Source organism: Ornithorhynchus anatinus, chromosome 3, assembly GCF_004115215.2.
Source record: "Ornithorhynchus anatinus isolate Pmale09 chromosome 3, mOrnAna1.pri.v4, whole genome shotgun sequence".
Classification (NCBI taxonomy): Eukaryota; Metazoa; Chordata; class Mammalia; order Monotremata; family Ornithorhynchidae; genus Ornithorhynchus; species Ornithorhynchus anatinus.
In genome coordinates this window covers 56376312-56394951 of record NC_041730.1, presented here as the reverse complement: position 1 = coordinate 56394951, position 18640 = coordinate 56376312, and the positions used below count along the sequence as shown (strand labels likewise).

Here is an 18640-nt window from a genome sequence, read left to right as displayed (position 1 = left end):
GTCCCCATCCTTCTTTCAACCACTGCCTTCAGGGTCTATCTTACTTCTTATTTGCCTCCCATTCATCTCTGTCAAGGCTTCACTGTTGCTTGACTTGATTTTATTCATTCCTGCCTGGAAGTCTCTTATGAGACTTCTGATGGTATTTGTCAAGCCAAATCTCCCAGTCTTTTCTGCCAATTTAGCTGGAGCGTACCTGTTCCGAATTAGCTCTTGCCACCATCTGTGGAACTGTTGGGGAAATCCCATTTCTCATCCTCAATGGATTGCTGCCCCCTTCTTGCCTCATACTTTATGATGCATATATTACTCTGGCCAAACAGTTATTTTTGTTTGTTTCAGGCTGAAGTAGCTCCTGAAAAATATCAAATGCTTTTGAAAAGTCTTTGATAAAGAATAAAACATAGACCTCAATTACCTGTTCTGTAAAATGGGGATCAAATCCTCCTCCCTCCTACTTAGACTGTGAGCTCCATGTGGGACAAGGGACTCTGTCCAACTTGATTAACTTATATCTACCACAATGCTTGGAACAATGTTTGACATATAGTAAGTGCTTAACAAGTACCATAAGTATTATTAATCATTATTATTACAATGCAGCAGAGTTGGTAGACATATTTCCATGTGGCTCCAAGGATTAGTAAATACCATTGACTGATAGATAGGATCAGAAAGCAAAGCAACCAGACCTGTTAATGAGATCCTTAAAGAACTAACTGGAAATAGCTCACCTTCATTGAAAGTAGAACATTATTGTTTATTAAATTGAGAATCTGGCCATAATGAGCATTAAGTCACTAGATTGTTTCCCAAAGACCCAAACTAGCAGAGCAGATATTTGTTCTGATCAGATTTGTATTATCCCCTAGAAAGTTAATTTTTTATGGGCAGGAAATTTGTCTACCAACTCTTATGATGTACTTTCCCGGATGCTCAAAAGAGTTCTCTGCACACATTAAGCTCTCAGTAAATGTGATTGAGTAATGTCTGTCTTCCCCTCTACACGTTAAACTCATTGTGGGAAGAGTACATATCTACCAACTCTGTTGTTTTGTACTCTTCCCAGTGCTTAGTACAGTACCCTTCACACAGTAAGCACTCAGTAAATACCATTGATGATGACGTTAACAAAAAGATTATTTTTCTGTACATTTTAATATCCATTTCTCCCATTTGATGTGACCTGGTTCCAGCTCAAAGATTTTTGATTAGGTCATTTTTCTTATAATCCAATAGTGTGCATCCAAGGTGACAGAAGCAGTTTCCCATATTTTTTTTTTAAGTATGTTACGTTGAGATCAGTATCTTGGCAAGAATCAAAGATTTTGAAAGCCCCCAAAATTGACACTTTGTTCTATTTTACAACACCTTTGTTCCAAGCTGCTTCATGGTCTGAAACAACTTCAGACTAGACGAGATATAAGATCATCATGTTCTGAATTTTTAGGGAGAGTCTTTGAAACTACCCAAAACTGATTTCAGAACATGTCCCCTGTCTTGGACATAATTCCATGTTATACAGTCAGCCCAAGATGGAGTTGTTCCGATGTACTAAAGCATTGACCATGCCGAGCCTAGCTGGTTATTAGATTGTCTTTTTATTCATTTTTATTTGACTAAATCAGGAACTAGACTTTTTAAACCTTTTTGTTGAGTGTCAAGTTTGTTCAAAGTCATTTAACAAGATAATACTGTATCTTGTTGTAGGAGAATTAAGTAGATGTTTTCAGCCTCCGAATTGATTTTTCTAAGCTTTAAACAAAAAAAATCTATATATATTTCAAGAAACTCCAAATTAGCTAAAGATCCATTTTAGACTGACCTGTAAAATTAAATTACATTCAGTGCCTATAACGTCAATAACCATTCCAACCATCACTTTTAGGTTAAGATATAGATGTTATTTGTTTTCTTATTACTGTGCCATATAATAGTAGGGAACTCAAACCCCGCTTTTTTCAGCGCATGTAAAAGACTCAAGCTTATTTTTGCTCATTTCCTTTATAAAAAAATGTTTTCCTTTAAATATTTAGTCAGTAAAGAGGCAGTTTGTTATAATGCAGCCAGAGAAATCAAGTGAACTCAGCAAGGGGATAACGTTTAAATTAAAACTCTTCCTTATAACCTGATAAATCAAAATTGTTTTTGTTGTAATTACCTTTGTGATTAAAGCATTAAGAATTGTGTATGGGGAAAAGGAGATGAAAAAAAAAAAGCTGAGATGCCTAATCTTTTGAGTTAGGAGGCTTGAATGCAGATTGTTTGGCTTGATTCATTTTAATGAAAGGTGCTATTATTTCAAAGATGCAAAATAAAATTATTTCAAGAATCAACCTCAATTCTTTTTGTACTGATGAATGTATCTTTTTGTATTGATGAATCCCTTTAAAATGCAGTATTTTGAAGATGTTTGAAGTTAAGCATGAAAATTTGGTTTTAGACATTTGAAATAACTCTCTGTTTCTCAAAAAGAATGGAATTAAGCCTAGAGAAGTCTGACCACTTGTTTTCAGTGACTACCCCTGCACTGTCAGAGGAGGACACTCAAAGTGAGGACATTGTGATGCTCTGAGGTATAGGAAAACTTCCAGTGGTTGTCCATCCACCTCTGCATCCAACAGAAGCTCCCTAGGCCCAAGCTCCATCCACTATGCCAGTACTTCTCTATAATGATGGTTAAGATTTAGTGCTTACTATGTCCCAAGCATTCTACTAAGCACAGGAATAGATACAAGATGAGGTTTCACCTACAGTTCTACAGCTCCCCCTTTCTCCAGCCTCGGGAGAGCAGACCTCCTACTGCAAGTGAAGGCAAATTCCCGGTCTGGTCTGGGATGGAACCCTCTCGCACTTGAGACTCCTCCTTGCTGCTGGCAGGTTTTGCATCTCGTCCTTGCACTGTGAGACTCTGCTCTGCTTGGACTCAGCAGTCATTTCCCTGCCTCCCTGCTCTCAGCCAAGCCCTCCCCTTGCAGAGCTGATTCTGTGGGTGTCTCCGTCTCTGGAGACTCCCCTAAAGGCAAGCCGTGTGGTGGAGAGATTAGCATGGGGCACACCCTAGGCATCAGGTGTGCTTCCCTCCCCCGTCCCAGCGCATCTCAGAGCACAGCCCCAGTGTACACCAGAGTACTTCTCACTGTACTCCCGCCACAGCTGGGTTGTCGACCAGCTCACTTCTGACAAGTCTGCCCTTTCAAAGCATTTCCATCCCTGCTCAACACCACCTCGGTTGACACCCATCTTCAGCTCTGACCTCCTAGAACTCTCTGAGGAAAAATTCTCAAAAATCCCCCCAGTTAAATGTTTCCCTTCCCTCTGACCTGAGACTGGTGAACGAGAGGGGCCTGCTCTGTCACTCCTGTGTTCACCTCTCTGGTGCCTGAGGTCTCCACCAATGGCACCTCGTTGGGCACCGAGGCCTCCCATTCTCTGAGCCCTTTCCCTTGCCTTGACTCTTTCCCTTGCCTATCATCCTCTCCGCATGTGTAAAAATAGAGAGGCCTAAGAATCTCACAAGGTGTCCATCATTGGCAAGAATAGGATTGTTTTCCATTTCTCGCATGTCACTTTTCTCATAATACATCCCAGTATCATATGCCCAAGTTAATTTCTCAGCCTGAGAGATTTTCCAACACACTTTGAAACCTGTTCAACATCATAATCTGTAACCAAACTTTATTTTTTTTTAACTGGGAGCGTGGCTCAGTGGAAATAGCACGGGCTTTGGAGTCAGGGCTCATGAGTTCGAATCCCAGCTCTGCCACTTGTCGGCTGTGTGACTGTGGGCAAGTCACTTAACTTCTCTGTGCCTCAGTTCCCTCATCTGTAAAATGGGGATTAAGACTGTGAGCCCCACGTGGGACAACCTGATTCCCCTATGTCTACCCCAGAGCTTAGAACAGTGCTCGGCACATAGTAAGCGCTTAACAAATACCAACATTATTATTATTATTATTATTATTATTATTATTATTAAAGCTTCACCATTGCTCCCTACTATGAAAAAGGACAGATAATCTTTTATTTTTTACAAAGTGTTTCCACTCATAAGTACTCTTTGTAACAGATAAGTAGTATGAATAATGTATAATTGTTTATCATATAGACTGTAAGACTTATAATTGAGCTTTCTGTGTATCAGAAACTTCCTTGATATTTGTTTTTTGTTTCTTAACTTCAAAGGTTTGATTCATTTTATTTTCCCAGGTTTTCAGATTGTCAGCTTGACATAATTTCACACTATTTCTGGTACAAAAATTAAAGTATATTTTTTAAGAATTCCCTTCCTTTCATGTGAACTAGTCCTTCAGTGTATAGCCAACCTGTAATTTTGCCAGTCCTATAAATAGTCAGCCTTTCTTGTTACACAGTAACATAGCTGACCATATTTTCATTATATGAGTAATTTATGTAATTTATATAACTTGTATCATGCATGTAGTTTTTGTTTCAAAAAGTATGTTTATTTAGACTTCTAAGAAAGCACAGTCTTAAATTTAAAAATCACAATTCAAATAAAAACATCAAAGACCCTTTGGACCTTTTCCCCTGTGGCTCTTTCTCTCTCTTTTTTTTTTTTCCTCTGAAGGACTTAACAATTTAATTTTGGTTTGGGGGAAGTTTTTCACTTCAATAAATATGAAAGCTACCAGAAAAGTAATTGTATACACCAGGTAGTATAAAGAGTGTATAATAAATTGGGTGTTATTATCATACAGTAAATTTCACACTCAAAGAAATGACTTTCATAAGTCATTCAGAATTCTGCTTCTTTTGAGTTATGGGTCATTACCTCAGCATGGAAATAACTTGCTGTATATTATTGCAGTACTGGCATGAGTTTGACTCTGTCACAGTAAAAATATGTTTTGTTTTGTTTTTTTAAAACAAACTACTTTGTAGGTTCAAGATAAATTCCGTTTGGACTTGTCTGATGAAGAGGCAGTGCATTATATGCAGAGCCTGATTGATGAAAGTGTTCATGCTCTCTTTGCCGCAGTGGTGGAACAGATTCACAAATTCGCTCAGGTATGTCACGTCACAGCGTGGTTACCATCAGGACTTGGCTATAGCTCATCCCATATTTTGAACCCACAAAAATAAAGCAACCAGTTGTCATAGTTTTCCCCCTCATGCCTTAGTTGAGGGCAATGGTGAAACCTTACATTTGAAACTTTGTGGCCAACCTAATTCACTTGTGTCCACACCAGCTCTTAGAACAGTGTTTGACACATAGTACCATTAAAAAAAAATATTGTAGCCCTCAGAGCTCCCCATGCTCTTTCTGAACATGTGGAAAATTATCTTAATTGTATGGAGTGTTTATTGTGTGTAAAGCACTATACTAAGTGCTTGGGAGAGTACAATATAATAGAGTTGATAGACATTCCCTGCTCTTAGCCAACAGGGGATGCCTTGTCATTTGGGAATGTGATAATTGGAAAGGGAATGGCTCTCTTGCCCCACTGCAATCAGTGTATTAAAAAATGCATTCTGTTGAGTGTTTACTATGTACAGATCTCTGTACTAAGCACTTGGGAGAGAACCATACGACAGAATTGATAGACATGTTTCCTGCCCAAAAGGAGCTTACATTGTAAGAGATAAATGCTTTAATAATAATGTTGGTATTTGTTAAGCGCTTACTATGTGCAGAGCACTGTTCTAAGCGCTGGTGTAGACATAGGGGAATCAGGTTGTCCCTCGTGGGGCTCACAGTCTTAATCCCCATTTTACAGATGAGGTAACTGAGGCACAGAGAAGTTAAGTGACTTGCCCACAGTCACACAGCTGATGCTTTAGCAAAAGCAGTTCTTTGAGAAGCTGCATCTGCATCCCCCGCCAAAAAATGGAATGTGTGTGTGATTATTCCAATAAGTAGATTAAGAGTGCAGAAGATATCATCTTGGCTAGTGGATAGCCCATGGGCCTGGGAGTCAGACCTGGATTATGTGACCTTGAGCAAGTCACTTCACTTCTCTTTACCTCAGTTGCCTCATCTGTAAAATGGGGACAAACTGTGAAGCCCCATGTGAGACAGTGATTGTGTCCAATGTCATTATTCAATAGTATTTATTTCAATAGTATTTATTGAGTGCTTACTATGTGCAGAGCACTGTACTAAGCGCTTGGAGTGAACAAGTCGGCAACAGATAGAGACAGTCCCTGCCGTTTGACGGGCTTACAGTCTAATCGGGGGAGACGGACAGACAAGAACAATGGCAATAAATAGAGTCAAGGGGAAGAACATCTCGTAAAAACAATGGCAACTAAATAGAATCGAGGCGATGTACATTTCATTAACAAAATAAATAGGGTAATGAAAATATATACAGTTGAGTGGACGAGTACAGTGCTGAGGGGATGGGAAGGGAGAGGGGGAGGAGCAGAGGGAAATGGGGGGAAAAGAAGGTTAAGCTGCGGAGAGGTGAAGGGGGGTGGTAGAAGGAGTAGAGGGAGAAGAGGAGCTCAGTCTGGGAAGGCCTCTTGGAGGAGGTGAGTTTTAAGTAGGGTTTTGAAGAGGGGAAGAGAATCAGTTTGGCGGAGGTGAGGAGGGAGGGCGCTCCAGGACCGCGGGAGGACGTGGCCCAGGGGTCGACGGCGGGATAAGCGAGACCGAGGGATGGTGAGGAGGTGGGTGGCAGAGGAGCGGAGCTTGCGGGGTGGGCGATAAAAAGAGAGAAGGGAGGAGAGGTAGGAAGGGGCAAGGTGATGTAGAGCCTTGAAGCCTAGAGTGAGGAGTTTTTGTTTGGAGCGGAGGTTGATAGGCAACCACTGGAGTTGTTTAAGAAGGGGAGTGACCTGCCCAGATCGTTTCTGCAGGAAGATGAGCCGGGCAGCGGAGTGAAGAATAGACTGGAGCGGGGCGAGAGAGGAGGAAGGGAGATCAGAGAAAAGGCTGACACAGTAGTCTAGCCGGAATATAATGAGAGCCCGTAGCAGTAAGGTGGCCGTTTGGGTGGAGAGGAAAGGGCGGATCTTGGCGATATTGTAGAGGTGAAACTGGCAGGTCTTGGTAACGGATAGGATGTGTAGGGTGAACGAGAGAGACGAGTCAAGGATGACACGGAGATTGCGGGCCCCAGAGACGGGAAGGATGGTCGTGCCATCCACGGTGATAGGGAAGTCTGGGAGAGGACCGGGCTTGGGAGGGAAGATGAGGAGTTCAGTCTTGCTCATGTTGAGTTTTAGGTGGCGGGCCGACATCTAGGTGGAGACATCCTGGAGTCAGGAGGAGATGCGAGCCTGAAGGGAGGGGGAGAGGACAGGGGCAGAGATGTAGATCTGCGTGTCATCTGTGTAGAGATGGTAGTCAAAGCCGTGAGAGCGAATGAGTTCACCGAGGGTGTGAGTGTAAATGGCTCATTAGCTTCTATCTATCCCAGAACAGTGCCTGATAAATAGTAAGTGCTTAACAAATACTATTATTGTTATTATTACTGTTGTTATTAGTAATAATAATAATAATGGTATTTGTTAAGTGCTTACTATGTGCCAAGCACTGTCCTAAGCGATAGGGTAAATACAAGGTAATCAGATTGTCCCACGTTGGGCTCACAGTCTTAATCCCCGTTTTACAGATGAGGTAATTGAGGCAAAGAGAAGTAAAGTGACTGGGCCAAAGTCACAGCTGATAAATGGCAGAGTCGGGATTAGAACCCACGACCTCTGACTCCCAAGCTCATGGTCTTGCCACTAGGCCATGCTGTTATTATTGTGTGCTATTTCTTTATTCAAAGCTGATGCAAGTGCTGGTGTCAATCACCTCTGAGTAGCAGGAAAGTTCAGTACTTTTCTATCACACTGAAATGACTGTCACATTTTCATGTTTGTGATTTTCAGCATCTGGCACCATTATAACTTTTGTCTCCTGGTCTCGCAGTCCTCTCAAAGCTTCTCATCAAAAAGAGACCCCTCTTTCTACATCTATTGTAGCAAAAGTCTTTTCATCATAGTTATCTCCCAACTTTCAGCTGTGACAAAATGTAGTTTACCTTCATCCTTAAAACATCTCTGCTCTCTTACTTGCTTTTGGTCACCTTATTTAAGTTCCCCAGGCAGCAGTTTTTTAGGTAGCCTATTCTCATTCATTTACTTCACATTCCCATTCTGGCGAAATTGTGTCAAGGTGAGCTTAACATCAATATTTGGTCCAGGCTTTCATCATTTATGATTCTGTTTTGTTACTTGATGTTGTGTGGCCCAAAAGTGATGGAAATGAAACTGCTCAAAGCATCATGTATGACTTAGGTGACAAGGCCAGGACCCCAACTGTGTAGAGCAGACAGCACTTGAGTGCTAAAGAACTTCAGTTTAGTCTGAAGCCACTGCACATGAACATAAAATTGCCCAAGGAATAATTTTGCCCCAACGATAATTAACTTTCTTAGTTGTTTTGTCATCTCCTCTAGCCCATTGCAGGCAGAGAACATGTCTGCTAATTCTGTTATATTGTATTCTCCCAAGCACTTAGGAATAATAATAAAAATAATAATGATGGTATTTGTTAAGCACTTACTACGTGCCAAGCACTGTTCTAAGCACTGGGATAGATACAAGGTGATCAGGTTGTCCCAAGTGGGGCTCACGCTTTTAATCCCCATTTTACAGATGAGGTCATTGAGGCACAGAAAAGTTAAGTGACCTCTCCAAAGTCACACAGCTGCTAGGTGGCAGAACCGGGATTAGAACCCACAACCTTTGACTCCAAAGTCCGTGCTTTTTCCACTAAGCCACACTGCTTAGTACAGTACTCTGCACATAAATACCATCAATTGATTGATTGGGCATTGTGTTGCCCAGGTAACAGAATTCTGTGGCAGCATTTATTTCCGTGTTGTAGACCTAAGAGCAGCATTGCCTAGTGGGTCTGGGAGTCCTAGGGCCTGGGCTGCACTCCCAGCTCTGCCACCTGCCTGCTCTGTAGCCTTGGACACGTTACCCAGCTTCTCTATGCCTCAGTTTCCTCAGCTGTAAATTGGGGATTCAGTGCCTGCTCTCCATCCCCCGTTGGTGGTGAGCCCCATATGGGTCATGGACTATGTCTGACGAGATTAATCTTTATCTACCCCAGCACTTAGAACAGTGCTTTACACACAATAAGTGCTTAACAAATACAATAATAACAATCTTAAATTTGTCTGTATATAGGGTTTTCCTAGAATAGGCTAATGCATAACTTCAGTTTTCTTCAGAATTATCATCAGACTGTAACCCTGGCTTGATTCTAAAGCATGTCACCATCTTCTCCCAAACCTCTGGGGTGTGTCCTCCAAGGGCACCACATATAGCAACTCCTGAATAACTGCCTCTGGCAATCTCCATGATATGTATAGCCTCTTAAATTAGAAAAATTTCCTAGGGGAGCTAATTTGTTTATGTTACATTGCTCTGCCCTCCGTTGCCAGCTTTTAACTGCCCTTAGTTCTGCTGTATTGTCTTAAGTGTAGCTTCATTCCCTCTGCAAAATGCTTAGTGATGCCCTATGTCAAGTGATTTGGAAGAGTTTCCCAGAGGATTTGGAGTGTATTCTAAATCCAACATCCAGGTCCTTTGCTCAAGCACTTAGTACAATGTTCTGCACATAGTAAGCTCTCAATAAATACCTTTGATTGGTTGAATCCGCCTGTCTGGCTGTGTCAAATAAATTGCATGTGCAGCCCAGCACAGAGGACCAGCCTGAACTTGTCCAGGGAAACATGTATGAAGTTTTGACCAAGGAGCACCATGGGAAGTAACCCACACCCAGCTGAACATATAAAGTTTCTAACCGTTCATTCTCAGTCTTCTTTGTGGGCTCCTCCTCCCCCTCCCACTAACTGTAGGGGTTCCTCAAGGGTAAGTTCTTGGCCCTCTTCTGTTCTCCATCTACACTTACTCCCTTGGTGAACTCATTGGCTCCCACGGCTTCTACTATCATCTCTATGCAGATGACACCCAAATCTTCATCTCCCCGTTCTCTCCTCCTCCCTTCAGGCTTGTATCTCCTCCTGCCTCCAGGATGTCTCCACTTGGAAGTCCACCCGCCTCCTAAAACTCAACATGTCTAAAACTGAGCTCCTTATCTTCCCTCCCAAACCCTGTCCTCTCCCTGACTTCCCTGTCACTGTGGGCAGCACTACCATCCTTCCAGTCTCACAGGCCCACAAACTTGGTGTCATCTTCGACTCAGTTCTCTCATTCACCCCACACATCCAATCCATCACCAACACCTGCCGGTCTCACCTTCACAGTATTGCCAAGATCCGCCCTTTCTTCTCCATCCAAACTATCATGCTTGTACAAGCTCTCATATTATCCCAACTGGATTATGATGTCAGCCTTCTTTTTGGATCTACCTTCCTCCTTTCTCTCCCCACTCAATATATTATTCATTCCACTGCCCGGATCATCTTCCTTCAGAAACGCTCTGGGCATATCACTCCCCTCCTCAAAAACCTCCAGTGGTTGCCTATCAACCTTCGCACGAAAAAAAACTCACTCATCGTCAAAGTTCTCCATCCTCTTGCCCCCTCCTACCTCACCTCCCTTGTCTCTTTCTACTGCCCACCCCATACACTCCGCTCCTCTGCTGCTCACCTCCTCACGGTCCCCCGTTTATGCCTATCCCACCGTCGACCCCTGGCCCTCATCCTGCCACTGTCCTGGAATGCCCTCCCTCCTCACATCTGCCAAACTAACTCTCTTCCCCTCTTCAAAGCCCTACTGAGAGCTCACCTCCTCCAGAAGACCTTCCCTGACTGAGCCCCCCTTTCCCTCTCCTCCCCTTCCCCTCCCCCATTCTCTGTCCCCCTTCCTGTCCCCTCAGCACTGTGCTCATTTGTATATATTATTTATTACCCTATTTATTTTGTTAATAAGGTGTACATCTCCTTGATTCTATTTATCTGAATGATGATGTTTTGTTTTGTTCTGTTTTGCTTTGCTATCTGTGAGCCCATCATTGGGCAGGAATTGCCTCTATCTGTTGTTGAATTATACATTCCAAACGTTTAGTACAGTGCTCTGCACATAGTAAGCGCTCAATAAGTACTATTGAATGAATGAATAACAGCATTCACACATATGGGTAGATATCAGTTGGGAAATGCGTATCCTGAAGTACCTTGTTTGCAAGATTGCCTTCAAATCATATGATGTGCATCTCTCAGGAGTAGAGAACAGAACCAAGATCTAGATCCCCCTCTAGATTGTAAGCTCCCCATCTAAACTGTAAGCTCCTTGTGGGCAGGGAATTTGCTATATTATATTGTATTCTCCCAAGAGCTTAGTACAGTACTTTTGAACAGTAAGAGCTCAATAATTACTATTGATTGATTAAAATCAATCAGCCCACCCTGAGGACAGTTTTATACTAGGTAGTGTAGACAATTATTATAAGGGAGCAATTGATGTTGTAAGTCAAAAAGTCTGATTTCTTTTTGATGCGGTCTACCCAGTGAGGGCTGAAAAAATATTCCAAATGCTAGATTTCAGGTCAGTTAAATTTGCTCTTGGAAGCTTGTCCCCTCCCAGTCCTCCTCCCCAATAAAATCGCTGCACCTTTTTCCATCCCATCTCTCAAAATAAGAAGTTTGCACCTCTGCAGTCACTGAAAAGTTGAGAACGGGAAATTAGCCTCAGGCTATATTTGCCAATGAGACTAAATTTGTCCACATCAATGTCCGTCTCCCCCTCTAGATCATAAGCTCATTGTGGGCAGGGAATGTGTCTGTTGATCTGTCACTCTCCCAAGCGCTTAGTACAGTCTATAGACTGTAAGCCTAGTGTGGGCAGGGATCATCTCTACTGCTGATTGTACTTTCCAAGCATTTAGTATAGTGCTCTGCATACAATAAGTACTCAATAAATACGATTGAGTGATTGAATGAATGCTCTTCATACAGTAAGCACTCAGTAAATACAATTGACTGATTGACTCTTGGCTCTGACAGGCTTTGCCATTTTAAAGATTAGCCTTGAAGATTAAAAACCCTCTCCAGCCACCTGTGCCCTTCCCAAAGCCCTGCTGGGATCACTGCAGGACTGGCTACCTTTCACCACTACCCTTCTGCTCCTCGGTACTCACACCTGGGAGGGAAGCCCAGTCCCTGTGCCATTGTGGAGTCCTCAGGCCAAAACCAAAGACTAAGTGGCTCAGTGACAAGAAGAAAGAAAGAAAAAAAACCTAGAAGAAACTGCTTTGAAATTCCTCAAGTCAGAATGGGTGGCCAGTTACTTGTTCTTTTCCCAGTGTCCTGTTCTGGGATTGTTCCGCCATACTCTTTCCCCCCTCATTACTTAGAACATACCGTCCCTTGTCTGCCAAGAGCTCTGGTCTTGTCTTCCATGAGGGCTAACAGGGAAGAAATTGCAGGTTCTTAAATAATTGAAACCATTTAGAATGAACAAATGCTTTAATATCTAGGTGATAAAAAAAATTTGTTCTCTGATTAAAGAGGGTGGCAGGTGAGATTGATTTGAATGAATGGCACTTTTGTGCCATCAACAAAGAAACTTTTTTAGTCCCCTTTAAGAAAGACTATGAAAGATGGAGTTTTAGAAAAAAAAAAAGAGAATGAAGTAGCGTGGATAACCCTGGCTTAGAAGTTCATGAAATAAAAAAAGAATGATAGAAGAAAAGAGTCTCTGGAGAAGGAGTGAAGGGTCTGAGACATACAAATCATAAATAAGCCTGAAAATGTTGGTTTTGTGGTATGTGTTCTACAGTAGGGACTAGATGGAGCTATCAGTGAGTAGTGATTCCTTGGTATTGTTCAGTGAAGTAGATCCTAGAATAAGAGGGCATTTTTTCTCTTCTGTCCATTAATAAATGATCAAGAAGGCATTTTGAGACAGATGAGGAAAACTGAACTATTTCTGGCCTATATTAGGGGAATGTGGGATAGTGGAGAGAAAGTAGGGGTAAATTGCATGATATTTTTCTTATTTAAAGAATGCCAAAAGCCCCCAGATGTCAGCTTCCAATATCCTTGTGTTCAGGGAATGTGTCTACCAACCCTAGTGTATTGTACTTTCCCAAGTGCTTAGCACAGTGCTCGGCACATAACACTAAATAAATATTATTGCTAGGCTATTTTTTTTAATCAGAATCAATCAGTGATATATATTGAGCCCTTACCATGTGCAAAGCACTATACTAAGTGCTTAGGAGAGTACAACATAACAGAGTTGGTCGACCCATTCCCTGCCAAACAAGAAGCTTTTAGACTAGAGGGAGAGAGGGCCAATGAAATAAATTACATTTCTATATTGGTAGGTCATAAAAGTTGCTTACTTGTGATCCCTTTCCCCACTGTAGATGGGGTACCACCATCCTTCCTGTCTCACAAGCCCATCACCTTGCCATTGTCCTCAACTCCTCTCTTCATTCAACCCACATATTCGATCCATTACTAAATCCTGTCGGTCCCACCTTTGCAGTATCACTAAAATCCACCCTTTTCACCTCCATCCAAACTGCTACCATGGTAATACAATCACTATCCTATCCCACCTTGATTACTGTATCAGCCTCCATATTGACCTGTCAGCCCAGTCTCTCCCCACTCCAGTCCATAGTGCATTCTGCTGCCTGGATCATTTTTCTACAAAAATGTTCAGAACATGTTTTCCCACTCCTCAAGAAACTCCAGTGGTTGCCCATCCACTTCCACATCGAACAAAAACCCCTCACCATGGGCTTTAAAGTATTCACTCACCTTGCCGCCTCTTGCTTCACCTCACTACTTTCCTTCTACAACACAGCCTGCACGCTTCACTCTTCAAATGCTAACCCTGTCACTGTATCTCAATCTCACCTATCTCGCCATTGACCCTTAGCCCATGTACTGCCTCTGGCCTGGAACTTCCTCCCTCCTCAGATCGTACAGACAGTTCCTTTCTCCCCCTCCAAAGCCTACTGAAGGCACATGTCCTCCAAGAGACCTTCCCTGACTAAGCCCCCTTTTCCTCTTCTCCCACTCCCTTCTGCAACATCCTGGCTCTCTCCCTTTATTCATCACCCCCCCCACCCAGCACTTATGTACATATCTGTAATTTATTTATTTTTATGATGTCTGCCTCCCCTCTAGATTGTGAGCTTGTTGCAGGCAGGGAATGTGTCTGCTTTTTGTTACTTTGTACTCTCCCAAGTGCATAGAATGATGTTCTGCACACAGTAAGTGTTCAATAAATATGACTGAATAAATGAATGTATTGCCTCACCATGTTGTTGACTATACAGGAGTGTGCCCAAGTGGGTTGCAGGGGTACTGTCTAGGAAATGGTTTAACCATAAATTTCTTCCTCCTTTGTCTTCTTCATAGCTGATCTGAAGCCAGCCATAGGAATCAGGAGAAACAAAATTTTAAGGGTATTTCTAGAACAAAATACTTCAAAGGACAAATAATTCACTTCTAGATCTATTAAGTAGTCATATATCTGGACTTACAGCCTATGTATAGCCAAATGTGTGGTTTTTTTTTCCATTAATATCTATGTAACACAAAAGGTTATACAAAATTTATTCAGAACAGTGAACCCTTAAGTCATTTCAGTTAAGATTTGTTATTTTCCTCCTATAGATTGTCTTCAGAGTTTTGCCAGTGTCATACACTGTTTTTACCAGACAATATTTATAAGTATATTTATCATAACAGCCTGGGCATTTCCCTCCCACACATTCTATATCCCCCAAATCCCATCACCTAAAAACCAAGAGGAATCCATGGAAGAGGTGGGTCACCAGAAGCAGTTAACATCACATGAATGTGCAATAATGTATTCATTTGGCACATTGGCCAAAATCAATTGTGAGCTTCATTTGCCCATATGCACAGCTTTGGTGCACTGCAATCAGTCTTGCAGTTAAAATAGCAATTAAAACCCACGATGTTTAAACAGTTAGGCACTTGTTACATGACAAATGTGTTTAAGCCTTATGGTTAGTTGATTATTGGGCCAGCAGTGGTAGGCAGAATGCCCTCTAATGTTTAACTACAGCCTTCAGTTTTGTGTTTGGATAATTTACGGTTTATGATCCATCCATATACATTGTATTTCCCTTATCTCTTCCAAAAGAGGTCTGCAGACACTAATATGTAATCATTAGTGGATGTTTCACCTGTTTAGATAACATTTTTAATAAGATCAGTTATTATAGTAACCATTGTGTTTTGCATCTCACGTTATTCTATTGGAACAAAGCGCACAGTACCAAAAGAAAACAGATGTTTTTGAGATTAATTGAGCTACTGAATGTTTTTTCAGTGTTTTCTGTAAACGGAGATAGTTAATCCAGCGACTAGAAGTCATAAAGGATTGTCTCTGTTGCTGAATTGTACTTTCCAAGCATTTAGTACACTGCTCTACATGCAGTAAGCACTCAATAAATATGATTGAATGAATGAATCAAAGCATTGTTTGTGTATACCATCTTAAGCATTCCGTAATTTGTCATATTTTAGTAATTTTGGGGATATTTATTTTTTTGGACTGGTTGGATCAGTGCCGAACTTTTCTCTGAAGAGCATGGGTATCTATGAAGAAAATGCTTCTTTTTGTGCATGGTTTGGGGATCTTCCTTTGGAATTGGTTAAATTCAAAAATGATACTGGTGGGATATTTGAAGGAAATTCTTCTTTTTTAATGGTATTTAAATGATTGGTATGTGCCAGTCATCGTATTGAGCATTGGGATAGATACAAGCAAATTAAGTTGGACACAGCCCATGTGTCCCACTTAGGCTCACACTGTTCATCTGGGAGTCAGAGCTCATGGGTTCTAATCCCTGCTCTGCCTCTTGCCTGCTTTGTGACCTTGGGCAAGTCACTTAACTTCTCTGTGCCGCAGTTACCTCCTCTGCAAAATGGGGAGGAAAACTGTGAGTCCCAAGTGGGACAGGGAGTGTGTCTAACCCAGTATGCTTGTATCCACCCCAGTGCTTAGTACCATTCCTGATGCATAGTAAATGCTTAGAAAATTATCATTGTTATTATTAATCTCCATTTTACAGTTGAGATAACTGAAGCATGGAGAAGTTGTGACTTGTCCAAAGTCACACAGCAAATGGTGGAGCCAGAATTAGAACTCAAGCCCTCTTACTCCCCTGCATGTGCTCTATCCCTTAGGTTAAATTCTTGAAATCTAATCAAATAAATCTTTATTATATAGCTTTTATCTGCAGTGTAAAATGCAGTGATCAAATTATTATGGTTCATTTGACAAAATCTGGATATTTTAAGGATTGGAGATTTAAAACCCAGGAGAGCCAGGTCAACTTCTCATATTTCTAAAACACATTCTGCCTTGTCTTGAATTGTATTAAGCCTTTTATCTCAGATTGTATTAAAGGAGTGCTTTACTCTATAATATATTAATTCAGCCATGGCTTTAGTTAGTTTTCAGAAAAAGCTGCTGCTGGATTCCTAACCAACCCCAAAAGCGTTAGGGAATGACCAGTTCAGGATACGTTGAGGGGAAAGTTAGCAGATGAAGGCTTTCCTTGGCCAAATCTGTCACCGTCTCTTCTGCCTCTCTATGCCAAGCTCCTTGGATCACCTCTCTCTGGCTCCCTCTCCTCGTGTCTCACCACTTTTATCATTTCCCAGGATCCTTACACCAGGTGTCGGAATTAGGAAAATAGTATTTTCTATTACTACCATAATTATTATAATTACAAATATGACTACCGCTGGGGAGAGAAAGAGGTTGTTTTTGCCCTCCAGCTCACATAAGGGTATTGTAGGACTTTTAGATACTATGACGCTAGGATAAGGCCAAATAAGTTGCCATTGGAAATTCTCAGAGGTAACAAGATGCCATTGTATTAGTAACTCAAAGTATTTTGAGACATGAAGTAAAAGCAAATAGTTCCTTGCAAACATTTTCTTGTTGTTTAGTTCAAAGGCCAAATCCAAACTAAGGCCCTGTAACTGATGAGTTTTCTCTCCCAAAATGTAAAGTGAAGTTAGTTCAGATTCATTTAATATTAATTGGTGCTTTTAGACAGCAGTGTACATTATTTAATGGAAGTTAGAAATTCCAGTTACAGCTTTGCTCCTGCAAATGCTATTGTCGGCAACGTCTCCCTGTACCCTCTAATTTAACGTGGAATTTTAATTGTCTTTGACTATGGAGAAATAATTTGTCTAATTAAAAATGTTAAGTTGGCTCAAAAGTCTTTGCCAGTGGCAGAAACGATAATCCAAAGGAATATGTTTTGCTAAGAAACAGGTTGTTCTTCTGCCTCAATATATTTTCCAGAACAAAAAAATTGACAGCCAGGAGTCTTGTGAACTGTTCAAGGTAATGTCTCTTCTTTGTTTCTTTTAATCTCTCTAGTACTGGAGAAAATGAAGCTGCAAGAAATGCCTCTTGAGAAACAACCAGGAACAACCAGCTCGAGAAAGAGAGTATTTCATCTTTGGGCGGTAGTGTCCCCTCTGCATCAAGTGCTTGAATTATGTTTCCTGGAACACCATTGTCCTGCAGACACTTGTGAGGATTTTGTTTCAAAATATTGTATATATTTTCTACTGTATATTATTAATGGGATGTGAAAGTAAACGAGGAACTTGCTCCATTGCCATTTAAGTTGCATGAGATTTCCTGGAGAGTAATTTGCCTGCCACTTAAATGACAAAGTTTTTTACTCCAGGGATTCAGAAACCTAAGTCCACTCATGTCCTTAGTGCCGTACCTGGTCGCAAATACTATCAACATTGGGAGATATTTCTCTTTTGTTTAAAGAACTGTAATGCAGAGCCTTGAAGAAAACAAGTTTCTTTGGAATTCTACATCAACACCTAAAATGAAAGTTTCTCATTTCACATATGTCCATTTCCCAGTTTGGGAAAGGGTTTCATCAGAAAAAGGCACTAATTTCCTCTCTACTAAGAAAGGGGTATTTTAATAAACACAGATCCCAGGTCAGGCAATGTGTGTATGTAAAGTAGGATTGAGAAGTACAATTAGCTGACTAGCTTGTCACAAGGTAGTAAGAGGGTAACTATCACTCCAGGGGATTTTCTGCATAACCTGTAAACATGGATTCTAATAAATCGTCTATGGATGCAAGCTTGATCTTCCCGAGCCTTTGTAAAATCATCTTTCTCACTTAGTATGCAGCAGAACCCCATATCCTGTCTGAGATTGGCTTCCTTCACCCAATCCTCTGCTCTTCTCTAATGCTAGAATTCACTGTGCTCCATTGTGCCTCAAACTCCATGCTTGTGAAAATGAAATGAGAGGCCTAATTTCTAATGATAACAATAATAAGAATAAGAATAATGATGATCGTATTCATTAAGCACCTAGTATGTGCCAAGCACTGTTCTAAGCACTGGAGTAGATGCAAGGTAATCAGGTTGTCCCACATGGGGCTCACAGTCTTAATTTCCATTTTACAGATGAGGGAACTGAGGTACAGAGAAGTTAAGTCACTTGCCCAAGGTCACACAGCAGACAAATGACGGAGCCAGGATTAGAACCCATGACCTCTGACTCCCAAGACTGGAGGCTCTTTCCACTAAGCCACGTATTATGCACTTAGTTAATAATGATGATGATGATAATGATGGTATTTGTTAAGCGCTTACTGTGTGCCAAGTGCTGGGGCGGATACAAGCAAGTCAGTCCCTATTCCATGTGGAGATCA

The 18640-nt window shown here is 41.4% G+C and overlaps 1 protein-coding gene across 1 annotated transcript in view; it reads left to right on the top strand.

Annotated features, from left to right (window-relative positions):
* The window catches only part of PIK3C3 (phosphatidylinositol 3-kinase catalytic subunit type 3), a 135729-nt gene extending 117665 nt beyond the window's left edge, over nt 1-18064 (top strand). Inside the window, exons 24-25 of the mRNA XM_029060555.2 lie at nt 4906-5031; nt 17326-18064. Of these exons, the coding sequence (XP_028916388.1) occupies nt 4906-5031; nt 17326-17340 (141 nt within the window). The 3' untranslated portion in view covers nt 17341-18064. The remainder of the gene's footprint in view (nt 1-4905; nt 5032-17325) is intronic.
* The last annotated feature ends 576 nt before the right edge of the window (nt 18065-18640 follow it).